The sequence below is a fragment of the Oryx dammah genome, unplaced genomic scaffold, assembly GCF_014754425.2.
Source record: "Oryx dammah isolate SB20612 unplaced genomic scaffold, SCBI_Odam_1.1 HiC_scaffold_2, whole genome shotgun sequence".
Taxonomy (NCBI): Eukaryota; Metazoa; Chordata; class Mammalia; order Artiodactyla; family Bovidae; genus Oryx; species Oryx dammah.
Genome location: NW_024070186.1, coordinates 184,645,944 through 184,665,972, shown reverse-complemented (window position 1 = coordinate 184,665,972; position 20,029 = coordinate 184,645,944). Strand labels below are relative to the sequence as shown.

Here is a 20,029-nt window from a genome sequence, read left to right as displayed (position 1 = left end):
GAGGTCTGCGTTTGGTCAGGCAGCCACACAAACCGTAGCTGAGCGGGGGGCAGCCAGGCTGCAGGTGGGTGCACAGGGGTGTCTCCAGGGCACTCAGCACACAGAGAAGCCAGTGCATTCCTGGCAAGCTGGCTTTGTTCTCCCACAGGCCGGGAGGCTGAGTGAGCTCCTGAGGGAAGACTGGTCACCGACTGATCACCACATGCTGTCCTGCTTGCTCCCAGGCCACCCGAACTTCCTTCACCCTCCACCAGAGGTCAGCCCCTGGTGAGACTTGGCCTGCCAAGCCTTGGCCAGCATCCCAGCTTTGCAGTTGTGCTTTATTTTTGGCACATCAGCCTTCCGTCCTCAAGTAGCAGGAAGAACAGCAAGATACCCTACTCGGGCCGCAAGTGTCTGCTCGGGACACGCTTCAGTCCTCTGCTGTCCCCTCTCCCTGGGCGGGTCCGGGGCCTTTGAGATCCCCATCACGTTCACTCCAGGGCCTGCGAGGACATAGCGGTGAGTAGCTGGGTCAGTGAGTGATAAAAGCCAGGTGGGGAGCAGAAGTCGGGGTAGAGAAGACAGAACCCTCCCAAACCCACCAGGCCCACTTCTCCCCACTTCTGACAGTAGACGAACCCAGGAGAATGGCAGCATTGACTTTTGAAGGTATTTGTCCACAGAAAGTAGATCCCTGTGACTGCTGACTCTCAGTTTTGGGGAGAGATTTTATGTTCCAAAAAGGACCGGGCTACGTCCTCGCATTTGGGAACCCTTTCCAAAGGCGCCTTGGGGGATGCAGGTGGGGACTGGACAGAGGCATGAAGCTGGCCCCACCTTAGGCCTAGAGCAAGGAGATGGGGCAAGATGGACCTCACCACCCACCCGCCCAGTGCCAGGACTCGGGTGGAGCTAGTTGTGCCAGGGAATGGGGCCCCTGGATGGGATGGCATGCCAGGCTGGGTCCAGCTACACCCTCTGGGCATAGAGGGCTGGGGGAAGGGAGAGACCTCCTACTCGGCTTTGAGAGGTGGGGAGCAGGGGAACAGATACCCGCCTTGGAGCTTTACAGGACTCACCAGGAACTGGGCTAATTTTTCTGGGGAACAGACACTCCTGTGCTCAGCCAGGGTTGCTGACGAGAGTGGAGTGGAGGCAGCGCCAGGCCTGCCGCTGGCAGAGGAGACTGTTGTTATTCTTGTCCTTCCCCCGGTAACCAGGCACCCAGCAGTGAAGACACCAGGCTTCCTGGAACAGCCAGCCTGTCCCCAGGCAGCCCGGCCTGCCGCCAGTCAGCAAACTGGCCCCTTGATCAGGCCAGGCCTTCTTGGACCCAGAAAGCGAGATGGAAGTGGGACCAGAGGCAGCTTTGGCTGTGCTGAGTGGAAGCTTGTGCCCGTTTTCTCTCTGCCCCTCTTCCGGTTGGTACAGCATTTTCTCCATTCCTCAAATCCTCCTAGCGAGGAAGGAGTTCAGTGCCCAGTGGCCTCCACGTTCCTGAAGCAAAGCCGGCCAGCCCTTCTGGGTCCAGGCCTGAATGTCCTGGCTCCACTCTGCTCACCCTGCAGCAGGGCCACCCAGGCTCACTGGTCATTGTTAGGTAGGGCCCAGGGCCTGCTGAGGACAGGACCATCCTGTGGGCAGGAATCTGGACCAGAGGGATCCCTCTGGCTGCTGACTTAGATCTATGGAGCAGCACCTGCACTGGGCCCAGCGGGAGGGGTGGTTGGGAAGTCCCAGAGACCATCACAGTTGGATGGAGTGGGCACATGTCCATGAGTGACACCAGAGGCCGGGACCAGGACTCTCCCATCAAGCTCTGCCTCCCTCGGAGCACCTGACCAGTGCTTCTCAGAGTATGAAAGAAGGATGGAGGAAAGGGGACTTCCTTGGTGGTCCAGTGGTTAAGATGCCAAGCTTCCAGTGCAGGGGGTGTGGGTTTGATCGCGGGTTGGGGAGCTAGGATCCTGCATGCCCAGTGGGGCAGCCCCCAGAATAAAACAACAATACAGGCAAAAAAAAAAAAAAAAACTTTTTAAAAAAGGAAGGGAAAAAATAAGAAGGAAGGAGGAAAGAGAACAGAGGAAGGAAGGAAGAGAGCAGGAGGGAGAGTGATGACAGAAGTCCTCGGTAAGGACGGAAGGAGTGAGGAAGCAGCAGGGAAGCATAGGTAGCCTGTCCTGGAAGGAGAGGTGTTTTCCCGGTAGGACAGTTACTACTTGGAGCAATAAGGTGAGATTATGGGGGCGCCATATTTGAAGATGAAACCGTGAAGTTTCTCACCTTTTCCACAAGTGCAGAGGGCAGGCAAAGGAAAGCAGGACCAGCTTCATCTCCTCCAAGAGGAAAAGAAAAGGCACTTTAACTTGTCCTTTGCAGAGTTTGTTGGTGGTTCTTCCTAAACCCAGGGGTGTGTTGGCCTTGTCAGAGCTAACCCTGGGGCCCAGTGGTCTGATTCCTGCCTTGAACCTGGGCTTGGACCCGGCTGACCATCTGCTGCTCCTTCTGGGGAGCAACAGCTAACGAGAACATTTTGCGAGCCACGTGGTCACCTGGGGTCACAAGAGTTTACAACAGTGGGGAGAAGCAAGCTGGGCTCTTTCCAGAGCTTTCTTAAAATTCACAAGCGGTTTTTAAATTTTATTTTTAAAAATTTATTGATTTTTAATTGAAGGGTAATTGTTTTACAGTGTTGTGTTTGTTTCTGCTATGTATCAACATGAATCAGCCGTAGCTATACTTATGTTCCTTCCTTCTTGAACCTCCCTCCCACCTCCCATCCCATCCCACCCCTCTAGGTTGACAGAGCACCAGGTTGAGCTCCCTGTGTTATACAGCACATTCCCATTGGCTATCTATAAAATTCACAAGCATTTATTTTGAATATTCACAAGAGGTCAGCCCTCTGCCAGGAAATACAAAGCTAAGGGAGAGATGGTTTTAGACCTCACAGACCACATCCCCTAGGTCAGGAAGGCTGATGGTTTCTTTCTGTTCCCCTCTTAGAGCTGACATGACCCAGGACAAGTCGCTGCCAGATTCCTATTCTGCACAGAGCTTCTACGAGAACTATGAGCCCAAGGAGATCCTGGGCAGGTAAGGCCCAGACCTCCCCCAAGAAGTACGATCCGAGCTTCTGGCAGGCTCTGCGGGCAGGAGCAATCTCTCCTTGACCCTGAGCCCTGACCGTCTTCATCCCCAAAGCACTGTCCACTTGGAGAAAACTTCAGTTTGGGGTTTGGGATGGAGGAAGCAGGTATAAGGGCACTCAGATCAGAGACCCTCCCAGCAAAGGGAGCCCCACCCCCCAACCCCAGAGCTGTTGACAGCACATCCAAACCCAGCCTTGGCCCAAGGTCAGGGATCAGGCGTCAGAATGCAGCTCGAGGTCCTAGGAGTGTACGGTTTCTTCCTCTGAGCTGAGAAAGAGCCCTGACGGGAAGCAGGAGGCCTGACAGCAGACTTCTTCCTCTTTGGCTCCAGGCAAATCACCCCGCCCCCTCCTCAAGCCTTCTTCAAACTTCTGTCCCCCAAAGCAGGGGTTCCTAACCTCCAGGATCTAATGCCTGATGCTCTGAGGTGGAGCTGATGCAATACTAATAGAAATAAAATGGACAGTAAATGTAATGTGCTTGGATCATCCCGAAACCATCCCTCATCCCACAGGTCCGTGGAAAAACTGTCTTTCATGAAACTGGCCCCTGGTGCCAAAAATGGGCCCCAAAGTTGGGGAGTGCTGCCCCGAAGCTCACAGGGAGTTGGGGGACAAGGCAGGACCTTACTGCTGTGGCCTGAATGTGGGCCTCGCCCTGGGGTGAGGGGCCCCCAGGACCATCTGTCCTCTGCACCCCCAGGGGAGTGAGCAGCGTCGTCAGGCGCTGCATCCACAAGCCCACGTGCCAGGAGTACGCTGTGAAGATCATCGACATCACCGGAGGGGGCAGCTTCAGCTCCGAGGAGGTGCAGGAGCTGCGAGAGGCCACGCAGAAGGAGGTGGACATCCTGCGCAAGGTCTCGGGACACCCCAACATCAGTGAGTGGCGGCCCCGAGCTGCGGCAGGGCGCTCTGCCCCCGCTCTGCGCTGATAAGCCAGGCCGGGGAGTGTGGCCCCAGTGCCGCTAGCCAGAAACACCCAGACTGTCTCCCGCAACCCAGGGCTCCAGCAGCGCCGTTCCTGGAGGCTTGGGGCTCCCAGCTCCACCTTCCTGCTCCCAGGATTCAGCTCCAAGCCTCTTCTTTCAGCCCCACAGAAGGGATGACAGGCAGGGGTGTGGGCGGGGGAATGTGGAGTTCAAAGTCCCTGGCTGCCCCCTCTCCCGGCGGGAGGGGGAGGCTTCCTTTGAAACCTGATAGCCGCTCCAGCTTCTGAGTCAGCCCACAGCTCCGTTAATCCCCTCGCCCCTGCACCTCCACTGCCCCGCCTGGGCTCCTCTGCTCCTGAGACGAGCCATTTCCATTTCAGTACAGCTGAAGGACACTTATGAGACCAACACCTTCTTCTTCTTGGTGTTTGATCTGTAAGTACCCAGGCCTGGGGCCTAAGTGAGAAAATTCTATTGTGGCCCCCCATTCAGGGTTTCCTGGAGACCAGCAGCCAGCCCCCTACATGGTGGACATCAAATAAGGACACAGAGGCTATAGGCAGATCAGCCCCCTGGGGTCAGGCTGCCAGGTTTTGAACCCTGGGTCCCTTCTGGGCTGGATGATTTACTTTCCACATCAGCTTTCTTATCAGTCTTGCAGGAGTAATAAATACACAGGGACTGACACAATGTAAATGCTAGTTATTACTAACTACCATGATGATGACCAGGGCGGCCAGGCAATGCTTATTCCAGACACTGAGGATATGCAAGCCTACTTACTGCACGTGCTAGTTTTCAGAGAGAGTGAGGAGAAAGCAATCAAGTCATGAAACACACACAGAGTTATGCACATATCCAGACACACAGCTGAGCAAGGGTCAGAGGGAGCGGGTGGGGAATGTTCTCCAGAAGGGACCTGAGCAGAGACCTGGATGAAGAGATGGAGTCCAGCCAAGACCCAGAGAAGGAGCCCCCAGCAGAGGGAAGATCTGAGGCAGTATTGGGGCAAGAGGCCCACGAGAGAGGCAGGCGGTAGAGATTGTATTTGGCATGTAGTTCAAAGATTGACATTATCATCAATGTCATCATCCCCATTGTCACTGTCAACAACATGTCACTATTCCTCTGCTTGTGCACCAACAGGACTATTGAGATAAGCTCCTTGTCATCTAGGGACTAGATTTACTTCAGAGAATTATTCAAGCAGATTTTGTATCGTTGGAACTTTTTGTTGTTGTTGTTGGAACTTTTTTTTTTGTCGCCATACAGAACATGTACAGTGTTACTTTTTTTCCTGGAGACACCATTTAATTTGGCCTTTGTGTATAATTAAACTGCCAGCTCTAGGAAGGCAGGAGCCTGCTGATGGACCTTGCAGTGTCCCAGTGTTTACTGGTACATCTCTTTGCTGCTGCTGCTGCTGCCATTAGTGAATTCTCCTAGTGTGTTTAAAATGGAATTGAAGTGATCAAAACCAGAGGCACACATTGCTTTTTAACAACATGGTACCAATAATGTCTGAAACAAGGCTTACATCTGTAATTAGTGGGCTGCTCCTCAAACAGAACTCCGCTCCCTGCTGCACCAGCTAAATTCAAGGATTTTCTTGTCTCCCTCCAATACTGGTCAAAATCTCTTGGACCCTGCTTTCCCTGGAGGGGTGGGCAGGTGAGGTGAAGTCACTCAGTCGTGTCCGACTCTGCGACCTCGTGGACTGTAGCCCACCAAGCTCCTCTGTCCATGGGATTCTCCAGGCAACGGTACTGGAGTGGGTTGCTGGACCCCTCCAGCCTTGCCCAGCTGCAGCTGTCTCAGCTCTGCTCAGTGGCTCAGTCCTGTAGAGCCCTCGGGGGCAGCTCAAATGTCTCTAACCTTTGAAGAAGTTGCTTAGGAAGTTATTTATAATGCTGCCTCAAGTTGCCCTCCAGGGTATAACTAGATTATGCCAGCAGAGACCTCCTTCTAGATCCTCTCAAGTGGGAAGATGGAATCACACTTCTTAATCCTAAAAAATCCAAAAATCGACAAAAGCGCTCCTCCATCACTTGTACTGCTGCTGCTTCCATTTGTTCCTGAAAAAAGTCAGGACACTCTGGTCCTTCTGATCTGGGTCTGGGACCTTGGGCCAGTGACTCAGGGTCCCTTTCTCCTCCCCCGACTCTGATTTTGGCTTTGAATGGTCCCAGTCCATGCTGTCACTCCCACACATGGGGGACCCTCACAATGGTGCCACCCCACCCTTCCAGTGTCCCTTGTTCTTACTCCAACCTTCCCAGACAGCCTCTCCACTCACTTCCCCGGCTTCTCCCTGCAGATTGTGGTCCTTCGTGGGGAGTGGGCCACTTTGCCCCTGGAGGTGTTAGGTGGGAAATAGGGTAAGGAGGGGGTAACCTGCTGGCCCATCCAGTGACAAATCCTCTGTCCCCACAGGATGAAGAGAGGGGAGCTCTTTGACTACCTCACTGAGAAGGTCACCCTGAGTGAGAAGGAGACCAGGTGAGGGTCCACTTGCCCCTCTCCCTACTTCCTGAGTCTAGCTTAGGCACAGAGGTTGTGGAGGTGGCGCGGCGCGCACTGGTCTGGTTGGGGAGTGTGCATCATGGGCTATGGCGGTATCCCTCCTTCCTTGACCCAGCCTAGGTGGGCCCGCCTGTCTGGAGTCCTCCGTCACTTGCAGTCGGGCTGGCCTATGGGCTTCGGTCTCCCCGCCTGTTACCTGACCCTGCAGAGTAGCAGATGAGGGTAACGTGTGCCTGTGCCATCTTAGGAAGATCATGAGAGCCCTACTGGAGGTGATTGCCACCTTGCACAGACTCAACATTGTGCATCGGGATCTGAAGCCTGAGAACATCCTCCTGGACGATAACATGAACATCAAGCTTACAGACTTCGGCTTTTCCTGCCAGCTGGAGCCAGGAGAGAAGCTTCGAGGTCCGGTAACGTGGCCCTGGCCCATGTCAGGGGCTCAGGCTCTCTCATCAGCTCTCCCGGGAACAGGCACTGTCTGGGTTTTTTTTCCCCAAAGAATAAAAAATCCTACCATTTCAAGGCTGGCTGTCTCTTCCCAGGACTTGGCTGAGCCAGGTTCCCACTGCCTGTGTTCTAACCCAGTGCTGGCTCCTATCACCAAACCACTGACAGGCCCCAAGAGGGTGGCCACAGGAGCCAGCACCCTGGCCTGCCCTTGGGTCTGAGCCTGGGGCTGTGTTCAGAGTCCCAGTCCGGCCATACCACTCCAGTTCCACGTCTACTCTCTGTGGGCCTTTCTCTTCCATGTGCCTCTGCTGACCTGCCCCGACGGAAACTGTCCCTGCAGAGGTGTGTGGGACCCCCAGTTACCTGGCCCCTGAGATCATCGAGTGCTCCATGAACGATGACCACCCCGGCTATGGGAAGGAGGTGGACATGTGAGTGTGTTGGGGGGAGGGAGGTGACCCTTAGGGACAGGGGTGCTCCCCTGACTGGGAGCACCAGGCTGGGGAAGGGGGGATACGGGTGGGCACTACAGCCCGCCCCAGCTGCCTCGCTACGCCGCTCCCCCGGTGCCAGGTGGAGCACGGGGGTCATCATGTACACGCTGCTGGCCGGCTCCCCGCCCTTCTGGCATCGCAAGCAGATGCTGATGTTGAGAATGATCATGAGTGGCAACTACCAGTTTGGCTCACCGGAATGGGATGATTACTCGGACACCGTGAAGGACTTGGTGAGAGGCCGGGCGTGCTGGCTCCCGGGCTCCCGGCGTGCGGCGTCAGAGTCGGGGGGAGCCTGCTGGGGGAGAGACCCCGGCCTGACACGTCCTCCGTTCCGCCGTGTTTCTTTCAGGTTTCCCGCTTCTTGGTGGTGAGCCCCCAGAACCGCTGCTCGGCAGAAGAGGCCTTGGCGCACCCCTTCTTCCAGCAGTACGTGGTGGAGGAAGTGCGTCACTTCAGCCCCCGGGGCAAGTTCAAGGTACTGCGGGCTCACCTCCCACTCAGGGCCCCTGAATCCCAAGCCCCCAGTGCCCTTCGTAAGGACTCCTTACGACCACGGCGTTTCCAGAGCACCCGCCCTTCCCCTCCCAGCCAGCCCCGTGATGGTCCCAGCTGTTTCTTCCGGCTTCTGCTGTGCTCTTGCGGGTCGGGCGGGAATGGGGGTAATTGGGGGCGGGGACGGTGACGGTCGGACGCGCCCAACCGACGCCACACGAGGCCTGGAGGCGTCCGAGCTCGGGTCGGCCTGCGCGGGACGCGGGAGGAGACTGGCCTGGGGGGTGTGGCCCGGTGCTCAGGCCCCGCCCCCGCAGGTGATCTGCCTGACGGTGCTGGCTTCCGTGCGCATCTACTACCAGTACCGCCGGGTGAAGCCCGTGACCCGGGAGATCGTCATTCGAGACCCCTACGCCCTCCGGCCTCTGCGGCGACTCATCGACGCCTACGCTTTCCGGATCTATGGCCACTGGGTGAAGAAGGGGCAGCAGCAGAACCGGGCGGCCCTCTTCGAGAACACGCCCAAGGCCGTGCTCCTCTCCCTGGTTGAGGAGGACTTCTGAGGGGAGGGCGGGCAGGGTAGGTGGGGCGGGGATCAGGCAGGGTGCAGACGCCACCGAAAACGGGTGAGAGCGTGTGCAGGGCCCTGGCCAGGACCCCAGGAACTGGGGCCACTCTCCCTTCTCAGGGGCATCACCTGGTGGTCAGTGCAGCCGGAGCCAGGCCCCCGGACTGGGGAACCAGCTGTGGTCTAGAACCTGGAGCCTCTAGGAAGCTCCACTGCCCAGGTGTACTACCATCTCCGCTTCTCCTCTGGGAGGCCCAGAGTTACTGACACTCAGTGCACTGCCCAGAGGGTCCCAAGGTGAGGATGAAAGAGAACAGTCTGAGAATCACAATCACAGGCGATTTTTACTGACCCCACAATATCCAGTGACACCACGGGAGCAGGTTCTTCTCTGGGGATGTGTATAGAGGCATGTGGGAGCCCTTGCATAATTAACAATAGAAAGGGAATCATCTGCTGTTTCTTCTGAGTACTATTCATTCTGTGACTCCCATGGTGCACTCACCTGGTAAATCCATGGTTCTCCTAGACCCTTTTAAGACTGACATTGAGCTTTAAAGAGCCCACGGAACTGCATTTCATGTGCTGGAAACCAGGTTTCCTCAGAGATGTGTGAAACCCCACAAATAAGGCAAATAAAGGAATAATTTTCTTTCTATGGCAACTTGCTGGAAAACAAAGAGGCCTGGGGAGATTCTGGATTCCCTGAGAACTCGGTAAAGAATCTGCCTGCAGTGCATGAGACCCTGGTTCGATTCCTGGGTTGGGAGAGATTCTGCCTTGAATAATGTCAGATCCCTGGGTCAGACATCATGAAAGGGGAAGGAGCAGATTGAAAATTTTTTTCACAAACTGCCTTTCTGAGCACTGTGACCCAGCTGTTTGAATATGTAGCCCCTGTATGGTCAATATCTGACCTCTAAGAGAAACATCCAGCTCCTGGCCACAATTAGTAAGTTGGGCCCCTTCTCCAAGACACAGTGTCACCCCTCTGTGGAGGTCAGGGTCCTTTCCTGCCCTGGGGAGAGGTGCCTGTCACAGAGGATGGGGAAGGGGATGGAGGTCATCCGGAGTCTGGCTGTGTTTGGAATGTGGCCGGGGAGTGGCCTGAGTGCCACGGGACTCTTCTGGTTTCTGCATGGCCACTCACAGCTCTCCGGGCGGTCGGCCTGCACTGGAAGCGCAGCGGAAGCCTAGGTTGTCTGAGGCGGAATCTGGAGTGTTGCCCATCCTGCCACCAGAGAAGGGGGGGAGAGAGAACGGACATTTGCTGAGAAAGGGGCCTGGGCCTCACCCAGCTCTCCTGCTCCAGCTCCCAGGGCCTGCTGTAGTCTTGGGGGGTTTGGGGGCTGGGGACTGGGGAGGGCCCAGATTGGAAAGAAAAGTGGTGTGAGGGCAGGTCCAGAGGGCATGCCATTCCTGGGGAGTGGGGAGAGGTAAGAAGGGACCTTGGGACAGGGTGGAGGAATCAAGGGTGGTCCTGAGACTGCATGGAAGGCGGAAAGGCCGTGCCTAATAACTTCCAACTGTTGGCAGTTTAGACTAATAACTCAGCCAAAAAGAACCTGTTGGCAACAAGTGAGAACATCACAGTGTCAATCAGTACTCCACACTTTTCAAAGAACTTTCACATGGATTCCCGCATCTGCTATTTCTCTTACTGCTCTGGAGGGTACGTTTTGTTCACCATCTCACAAACCCCAGAATCAGATAGCAGGAAGATTTACATGTCTTGCCCAAGGCCAACCACTGCTTCAGCGGAATCAGCAGCAAACCCAGTTTCCTGGTCCCCAGACCAATACTTTCTCCACTCCTTTGTCCTAAGGTAAAAGGGGAAAGACTTCTCTGGTGGCCCAGTGGTTAAAAATCCACCTTGCAATGCAGGGAATGAGGTTCGATTCCTGGTCGGGGAATGAAGATCCCACATTCCTCGGGGCAAGTAAACCAGTGCACTGCAACTACTGAGCCCAGCTGCCACAACTAGAGAGTTTGTGAGTCACAATGAAAGATCCTGCCTGATGCAATGCAGCCAAACAAGTAAATAAACATTAAAAAAAAAAAAGAAAAAGGTGAGGATAATCCACATGGCCTCTCTACCATCCTTAAGGAACCCAGGAGCAGGAGGAGCTGCAGGGAGATTAATCAAAATAAATCTACAAAAATAAAAAAATAATAAATCTACAGACAAAGCAGAAAGTCCTAGAAGGCAACTTGGGAGCTGGGAACTCTACCATTCAGGGGCCAGCACTAACCATCACTAATCATCCATATGAAATGAGCAGGTCCCAGGACCTCCCTGAGACTATTTTTCCTTGATTGGAAAACAAAATGGTTGCAGAAAATGTTTTTTTTACGTGCCCTCTTGAAAAGTTAGTATTTCAATGATCCCTGGCCATGACCTATGGATGTGGCCATTCCAGTCCCCTCCCTCTGCATGCCTAGCTATGAGGATAAGAGAAACCCATATAATTAAGACGTCAGACATAGTTTCCCTCGGTGCTGAGAGCTGGCAGGAAAAGGCACCGGGCTCCTGGCTTTACCTGGTGAGCTCGGCTTGCCTTCTCTTCAGGACCCACACCCCCCAGTGGAGAGAGAGGGGTGGAAGCAGCACCCACAGCAGCTCCAGTGCCACCTGTGATCCAGGAGACCAGGACCCAGCCCCTCACCTGGTGGTGACACGTGCCCGGTGGTTGGCAGAGCCGTCAGCTGTGTCGATCCAGGACGCCCCCCGGAGGACACGCATGTCCTGGTCGGCAGCCTGGTACTGTGACGCCGTCCACTCCCATACGTTGCCCACGAGGTCATAGAGCCCTGCAGCACAGCGGTGGCTCAGGCCCTGGCTGGGTATGCCCCCCACACCTGCCCTGACCAACAACGGCCCAGGGGACCGACAGCTTCCCACCGCTGCTTCTCCTGCCTCGACCACCAGCAGAACCATCTCGCCAACCAACCTGTGAGCGCTGACAGCAACCCGCTGTGCAGTCTTACCGTAGTCGTTCTGTGGGGGGAAAGCATTCACAGGGGAGACACCGTGGAAGCCATCCTCAGCCTTGTCGCCCTTGGGGAACTTTCCCTGGGGTGGGCGGGAAGGGATGTTTAGGCTACAGGATTTACCATCCACTTGCCCAGAGGGGTTTTAACCAAGGCCATCTTGCAGCACCCTCTGGGGTAGGGAAAGGGCATGGGGCAGTGACCTGAGGTCCCAAGCCAGCTGCCTCCTGTCCTCCACCACGACCTCCTGGCTGGATTAGGAAGTGTGTGGTTCCCCGTGTGTCCACACCCGCCCAGCCCACCCACTTCTCCACTCTCAGAGACTTCCCTCAGCTGCATGAACCCTGTGTGCCTTCGGAGGAAAGGCCCCATCTTCCCACTCTGTACCCCGCCTCTCCCTACAGGAACCAGTGTTCCCTTGGACCTTCCCCTTCCCTTCCACCACCAATAGGCTTCACCTTCCCTTACCTGCCCTGACCCCGCCTTCCTCACCTCCTGCTCTTTACCACCAAGACTCTGGAACAAGTAACCAGTGTTTGCTGAGGTCATTTGTTCAACTTATTCATTTGATTGGAGGGCAGTGGCTCTGTGCACGAGCCCTCGGAGTCTGTCATGTCTCTGGACACACTGGACCCTTTCCCACTGCTGACACGCATGGTGTTTCCTCCACTTTTCTCCTGGCAAGCTTCAGTTCCACCAGCTCAAATGGCACGTTCACCGTCCAGTAACTCCCCCACCGTCCCAGGCAGGGATGCGCTCCCGAGCACACACTGCTCATCTTCACCACGCAGCCCCACTACGCTGTCTTTTGCCCTTTACCAGGTTTCCAGTCTGTTAGAACATGGAGGCCCCTGAATCCCATGGCCTAATGCCATGCCCAGGCTGCAGCAAGTCTCAATCCACAGCCTGAGAAAAGAACAAGGGTGAGGAACTTGTCTTACCTGCCACAGGTTGGTGCGGTTTGGCTGGAACTTGTTTCCCCAGGGGTACACCTGACCTGCCGGGAGGGCAAGGAGACAGCAGAGGAAGGGAGAGGTAAAGGGTTGGGGAAGAAGGGAAAGACACAGAAGGAGCAAGAGGACCGAAAGGTAGAGAGGAGGTGATGAGAAAGAAGAGTAAGATGACTCACTTTGACATCTCACACCCTTCTCTTGCCCTCATAGAACTGCACTCAGAGCCCCTGACTTCTGATCTGTTCCCGGACAGCACAATCCTAGGTGTGGTTTGGACCAGTGCCATTCTGTAGACTATCTGTTACCCACTCATGCCGGGGTAAGTACAGAAACCGAGGGTAAGCACTGAGAGACTTGTTCATTGGACTTAGACTGGATCAATGGACAAGCAATCTCAGTTATCACATTAATAATACTAACTATGGGTATAGCTGATGTTCATTCAAACAGTGTGTAGAGGCAGTGAATACGGGGAATTGCCATTTCACTCTAACTTTTTGTTTAGTTAGGATTGAAAAATAACTGAGTTATGAACAAATAGCAGTTTGTCGCATTAATCCCTCCACAGCTATGGAAAAGGTATCCAGTGTAGGCAATACTTTTCTTTTCCTCATGCCATGTGGTTCTGACTGTATTTATCTGAAATGGCACATGTCTGTGGAATCTTCAACAACTAATAAAAAGTATTTCTGTTTTTTCATTCCATTTTCTAGCTATTAATTTTTATGGTGTTTTATGGAAGTCCTGGTTTGAGACAGATTAGAAATAACAGTAACAATTGATCCATGACCACAGAGTGTAAGAAGCACTACTCCAGGGAGTGTGAGCCCGTCCCACCCTTTGAAGCCCCCCTCCCCCACCCCCATGCAAGGCAGGATGGAGAGAAAGAATCAAGGGAGCTCGCCCTGGCGTCTCTATACCCTTCAAGCCCCCTCGGGCAGCAAACTCCCACTCTTCCTCAGTGGGCAGCCGTTTCCCCCGCCAAGCACAGTAGGCACGGGCATCATTCCAGCTCACGTGTACCACTGGGAACTCCAGTTTCTCTCGGATGCCAGAGCCAGGACCTGCAGGCTGATAGCCAGGATGAAGTGAGACAAGCTTCTGGGAGCTCATGGAAGTCTGAGGAAGGTTAGGCTTAGGGTGCCTGAGTTCAGCTTTTACCACTAGATGGAGCAAGGAGGTAGGAAGAGAGAGCCTGGTGAGTGAGGAGAGGTCCAGAGACAGAAAGGACTACACGAGACAAAAGGGAGAAAGGGGACAAAGGGGACGGGCCAGGGTAAAAGTACCGGTGCAGAGCACACGGGGCAGCTTGGCTGCTTCCCTGAAATTTCTCCGTCATCCTTTAAAATTCAGTATTCCCAGATTCGCAAGGGATCACAGGAAGCCAGGCTTCCAGAATGAGAGTCAGCAGGGGTAAGGAACAAGACAGAGGAACCAACCCTTACCTGCCTCCAGAATGCCCTTTCCACGGGGAGCCACCAGAGGAGAGACTGCGAAAGAGAAGGAGTGCAATTACAAGGTGCTCTGACCCAGCGAGGCACCTTCCGATGGACGCCCAGGAGGCAGAGACTTCAGGCTGAGATTCAGGTGGTCCAAGTGACGCTGTGTCTGGGATCTTTTACTTATTCATTTGTTTATGGCTGTGCGGGGTGTTTGCTGCTGCATGGGCTTTCCTCTAGCTAGGGTGAGCGGGGCCACTCTCTAGTTGCCGTACACGGGCTTCTTGTTGTGGTGGGTTCTCTTATCGTGGCTCATGGGCTTCAGTAGTGGGGGCACACAGCCTTAGTCACTGCTTGGCATGTGGGATCTTCCTGGATCAGGGATCAAACCCTCGTCTCCTGGGTTGGCAGGTGGATTCTTTACCACTGAGCCACCTTATTAGAAGGAGGCTTCTCCAGGGGTTCTCTGGCTGGTCCAGGGAGTACCCTGAACCCTGTGTATTATTTGCATCTTACAGGGTCTCTCTATGCGGACCTCAGCATAGAGTGAACTTCATCTGGCTCTTCCAGGGTGGGTCTCTCTGGTTTCTTCCCTGCCTCTGGTTCTCAGGTTTGATTCTCTACGGTGGCCCAGGTGACCCCCTAGACCCCATAGTGTTCTCGGTCCAGGTCCCACTCCCATGAACCCAGCTGCAAGCCTGGATTCTCTTACCTGCATTCTCTGGGTTGCTTTGTTTCTAAGCTCATCAGAGACAAGGTCCTCAAAGACAAAGCTCCACCCAAACACCTCAGCCTCTGTGCGGTACTTTTTCTCCCTGACAAACTCCCTAAAAAGAGAGATTTCATAATTTAGCTGACAGGCTTCTGTGCTCCACCCTCACCCTCTCTTGCTCCAGCAAACCTCATACACTCTTATCCTCTTAGTCACACATCATAGAGTCTTCAGGAACTACAAGGAATTAACCTGAGAGCCTGAGCAGATTTTCTTTTAAAATTTGTTTCTGTGCAGTTCACAAACAGGAGAATTCACACTTTCTGGGGTATAGTTTTGTGAGTTTTGATAAAGCACATGGTCATTGTTACAATCAAGATACAGAGCAGTTCCATTAACTGCCCCCCAAAATTCCCTGATGCCTCCTCAATCACGGATCTGTTTTTTGTCTCTATAGTCCTACCTTTCCCAGAATATCAATTCACATAAACTGAATCATGCAGTATGTAGTTTTGGGGTCTGCCTTCTTTCACTTAGCATACTGCTTCCAAGAAGCATCCGTGTTGTTGACATTGTCAGTAGTTTGTTCCCCCCCTTTTTTTTTGTTCTTTTTTATTGGTGAGTACTATTTCACTGGATGGATAGACCAGATTTCATTTATCCATTCACCAGCCGAAGGTCATCTGGGTTATCTCCAGTTTTTGAAGATAATGAATAAAGCTGCTCAGAAGATTTAAGGTCAGGGAGTGGGTCTCTCTTCATCACATACCTAATTTCACATCAATCATGGGAGGAAGGGAGAATAGGTTTTACTATCTCCCTCAGACAGATGAGAGAAATTAAGTCAAATCAAAATGACTTGCTGAGGGACTTCCCTGTGGTCCAGCGGTTAAGAATCTGCCTTGCAATGCAGGGGATGTGGGTTCGATCCCTGGTTGGAAAACTAAGATCCCACATGCCGAGGAGCTACTGAACCTGAAAGCTACAACTAGAAAGTCCAAGTGCTGCAACTAAGACCCAATGTCACCAAATAAATAAATGAATTTTTTTTTTAATGACTTGCTGAGATTTTAGAATGGATTTTCATATAGTTTGGTATGGCTGAGCCAATTTCAACATGCAGATTTCCAGGATAAGACAGATTGTTTTCTCTGGACTGAGAGTACCCAGTTGGTGTCAGCCCTCTGATATGAGAAGCCACTGTTCACCCATCAAAGGGGTATTGAGAATGGAGGAGGAGGTGAGATTTGGTAGCAATAGCTACTTACTGACCTCTGACCATCTGAATGGTTTGAGACTCTTACCAGAGAGGTAAACACAGATTATGGATTCTAAGCAAAGTTTAGGGGCTTGCTGGGGGTGACATTATATTTCATCTAAAAGGTCATCATTTGAAACATAAAAGAATGCATCTATCTAGCTAGCAGTTTATGGTTGTCATGATGTGATGTGAGCCTGATCAGAAGTGATTTCTCCTTTGATTTTAATAACTTTCCTTTTAAAAATATTTTTAAAAGCATATATAACATTATATTATAGAAAAATGAGAAAACATAGGTAAGTAAAAAGAAAAAAACTAAAATCATACGTTATCACACCAAGATACAACTGTCTATATTCTCTCCCTCTTCACTCTACAACCAAGTTTTTTTTTTTTTTTAAAGATGACATCTCTAATTTATTTATTTATTTATTTTGGCTACACTGTGCAGCAAGCAGAATCTCAGTTCCCTGACCAAGAACTGAACCAGTGCCCTGCCTTGGGAGCACAGAGTCTTAACCACTAGACTGCCACTGATGTCCCCAATCAAGTGTTTTTAAATCGCTTTCATAAGGTTCTTCCTGTCATTATTTTCATTTGGAAATCACAAAAACACGAGCAAAATCCATCACCTCATGCAATATTGCATCTTCCAGTTCTTTTTAATGCATATACATTCTATACACATAGTTTAAAAAACTGGGCCATATCTTGTGTAGTATTTTGTAACCTTTCTTCACAACGCTTTTTAACTCTCTTTTTGACAACAGGTTTTTTTAAGACTAAGTATTCTGTTATATTGATACAATATATTTAAGTGATCCTTCAGTTGTTAACATTTATTTACAAAGTCACCTTTTTAGCTAAACAACCTTAATTCTTTAAGACTAATCCGTAGAGGTGGAACCAATGAGTTAGAAGGCCTGAGGAATTTACTGACAATCTTTATGTTTATTTTAGCCTGAGTCTCCTGAATCAATTTTCACCAACAAGTTTTGATCTTGAAAACTTTTAAATCCACAAATGTAAAATTTAAGTCATTTTTCACATTTGCTTTATTTATCTTCCCATCCTCTCCTCTTCCTTCCCCACTCCTTTCTATATACTCCTCCCTCCACTGTTTGAAGGTAAATTACTGACATATGCTGGATCATTTTCTACGTTAGCCTAGCCAAAATGTATCACTTTGGGGACATTGAGGCATTCAACATGACAATCTAATTCTTAGATTAAGCTGGAATAAAAATGTTTGATTCTGGAAATAATTCCACTTACTAATAATGGGTTGGCCAAGAAGTTTGTTCAGTTAGTTCAATAACGTCCTTGTTGAAACGGAAAAATATGTCATTTTTACTTAAAACCAAACTCACTTTTTGGCCAACCCAAAATAAAGGGAATTTAAGGAACTCTCAACTATTATGACCCTTCTCCCGATTTCTCCTCCCCTGTTGAAGAATGTCTGACTTCTGCCCATATTTCTCAGTGCTATGCCCAGTGCATGGGACAATCCACTGGCTCAAGAATCAGGGGATCTGAGTTACAGGCCCAGTTGGCCACTAATGAAAACTGCGGTAAACCTCTTTGGACTTCAGAGTCCTCATCTGAAAAATGCAGATAACACTTGTAAAGATCATATTCTGATAGTGAACAAGCTAATCTCCTTTTAAATATTGTGAAATATTATTAGAAGAACTCTTCCAGGAGTTATTTCTCCCGGAAGAACACTGGGAGTACCTGAAATCTTTGTTGGTGACAGGAAATATGTCGATGGCAAAGGGTTTTACCGTCACCTCCCGGACAGGTCCTTCACCATCTCTGCCGTCTGGTGAATTGGTTCCCATCTGGAATCTCCCACCTGGTAGCTGGACCATGTTGGTTGTCTGCCCATTTCCTGCTGAGGAAAAAGAGAGTGGTCATTAATTACATGAATATATATAAAACAAGTGGCAATATTTGGATCATGTAAGACTCAATGCTATAGTGAAAAAAATCTGGAGGCTGAAAAATTTGGCTTTAAATTCTTATTCTGTCACTTAATTTGCTGAATGACCTTGGGCAAATTACTTCTTCTGGATTTCAGTTTCTTCATTTATAAAAAGGGGGTAATATCTAACTAACTCAAATGCATGGCTATATTAAAATGTGTGAAATGTTTAGCACATGGTAGGTTTTCAACTGGAGAAGGCAATGGCACCCCACTCCAGTACTCTTGCCTGGAAAATCCCATGGACGGAGGAGCCTGGTAGGCTGCAGTCCATGAGGTCGCTAAGAGTCAGATACGACTGAGCGACTTCACTTTCACTTTTCACTTTCACGCATTGGAGAAGGAAATGGCAACCCCCTCCAGTGTTCTTGCCTGGAGAATCCCAGGGACGGGGGAGCCTGGTGGGCTGCCGTCTCTGGGGTCGCACAGAGTCAGACACAACTGAAGTGACTTAGCAGTTAGCAGGTTTTCAACAAATGATTTTCTTTCTTTACCTCTCTGTCCCTCTACATGACAACCCTTTGTTCCAGTGAGATAAATGTAAACATTTTAAGAATCTGCCTGCCAGTGCAGGAGATGCAGGTTTGATCCTTGGGTTGGGAAGATCCCCTGGAGAAGGAAATGGCAACCCACTACAGAAATACTTGCCTGGGAAATTCCATGGACAGAGCAGCCTGGTAGGCTACAGTCCTTGGAGTCGAAAGAGTCCGACACGAGTTAGCGACTAAACAGCAGCATAGTCAACTTTCCACTCATTCTTCTGCTCATGTTATTTCTTTGCCTCTTCTCCATTACATAAGAAAGAAAAGAACTACATCTATTTTCCCAGGTTACACCTGGCACCTAGCACAAGTACACAAAAATTATCATCAAATAATCGAATTAACTCTCTCATACTTGCTGTTTGAATACCTCAAAAAAAAAAAATCATAGAATTAAAAGGATCTTTATTTCAACTCCCTCATTTGACAGGAAGAAACCAAGACCTTACTAAAGGCCACACTTTTCTGGCTTGATGTACTACTTTGTTGTGTTTTTACCTAAAGATGTCTAAGTACTGTAAGTTCCCTAAAGGCAGAGTCCACATGTTTTCATGTTCCCCAGAATTTTATCTTTGGCCCTTTTCTGGATCTCATTTTGACACACACTAATGATTTCATCAACTTTAAGGGAGGCCGGAGGGTGGAATAGAGCAAGCAGGAAATTCTCAGACTAAAAGAGAATTAAGAAACCACACAAGAACAATATTTGAATTTTATTTTGACATCAACAAGTAAACTATAATTTAAGAACAGAGCAGATGAATTTGAACACTAACTGGATGTTTAATGACATTAAGGAGTATTGTTCATTTTTTATGTGGGAGAGTTAGTGATACTTGTGTGTGTGTGATTTCTTGTCTTTTTGGCTATTCAAACTAAATAATTACGAATAAAACTGTATCGTGCCTCAATTCACTTCAAACTAAATCTCCCAGAGGAATTGAAAAATAGAAGGGGTTCCAAACAAGCAAGATTAAAACTGGCAACAGGTACGTGGGGGGTGGGGGGTGCGGGCGGGAGAAGCTTGTTTTATTAATTTTTTAATGCTCAAAAGATTCCAGAATAAATTAAAAGTTTTTTAAAAAAGTGAAATACAACGATATGAGTTGTTAATCCCCTCGCCCAGTTGGCCGCCCCTGGGAGGTACCTCCGGGCGTTGCCAGCCGAGCGCCCCACCCTTTTCCTCCTGCCTCCTGGGACAGTCGGGCAGGCCAGCACACTGACCTAGTTCGAGCCACCGGCCGGAGAAGAGCGACAGCACAGTTAGCAGCAAAGACAGCGAAATGCCCATGCCGGGAACACGAGCCCGGCGAGCACCGCCGCAGCAGTAGCACCACCCTGCGGCTCTGCTGCGCACGCGCCCCGCACGCCTCACGTCCGCCGCCGTGCCCTGCGCGCGCGTGCGCATTGCTCACGAGAGCCCACCCAGCTAGAAATAAGTCCGCCCACGTTGTGTTCTAGAACCGGTTAATTAAGAAAAAGCTATTTCCTCAGGATTAAGGTCTAGAAGCTGAACCCCCAGTGTTTTGGTCATCTGATGTTAACA

At 51.0% G+C, this 20,029-nt stretch overlaps 2 protein-coding genes across 5 annotated transcripts; one reads left to right on the top strand and one right to left on the bottom strand.

Annotated features, from left to right (window-relative positions):
- Positions 1–330: 330 nt before the first annotated feature.
- PHKG1 (phosphorylase kinase catalytic subunit gamma 1) lies at positions 331–9,265 on the top strand. The gene is made up of 10 exons (XM_040260371.1): positions 331–501; positions 2,989–3,078; positions 3,837–4,015; positions 4,446–4,500; positions 6,499–6,564; positions 6,836–6,999; positions 7,385–7,475; positions 7,618–7,771; positions 7,891–8,016; positions 8,351–9,265. The coding sequence occupies exons 2-10, from the start codon at positions 2,996–2,998 to the stop codon at positions 8,594–8,596; spliced, it is 1,164 nt and encodes a 387-aa protein (XP_040116305.1). The 5' UTR covers positions 331–501; positions 2,989–2,995; the 3' UTR covers positions 8,597–9,265.
- Positions 8,927–19,831, bottom strand: SUMF2 (sulfatase modifying factor 2). 4 transcript variants are annotated; one of them, XM_040260399.1, is made up of 9 exons: positions 19,708–19,831; positions 17,748–17,851; positions 14,697–14,811; positions 13,991–14,035; positions 13,466–13,616; positions 12,534–12,589; positions 11,590–11,674; positions 11,268–11,412; positions 8,927–9,832 (listed from the first exon to the last, which is right to left on the bottom strand). In XM_040260399.1, the coding sequence occupies exons 2-9, from the start codon at positions 17,843–17,845 to the stop codon at positions 9,748–9,750; spliced, it is 780 nt and encodes a 259-aa protein (XP_040116333.1). In that variant the 5' UTR covers positions 17,846–17,851; positions 19,708–19,831; the 3' UTR covers positions 8,927–9,747. The 4 variants fall into 4 exon arrangements, with proteins under 4 accessions (XP_040116333.1, XP_040116324.1, XP_040116316.1 ...); XM_040260390.1 differs by having other exon boundaries at positions 17,692–17,848; positions 19,708–19,828; XM_040260382.1 differs by having other exon boundaries at positions 17,692–17,851; positions 19,708–19,826.
- Between the last annotated feature and the right edge of the window lie 198 nt (positions 19,832–20,029).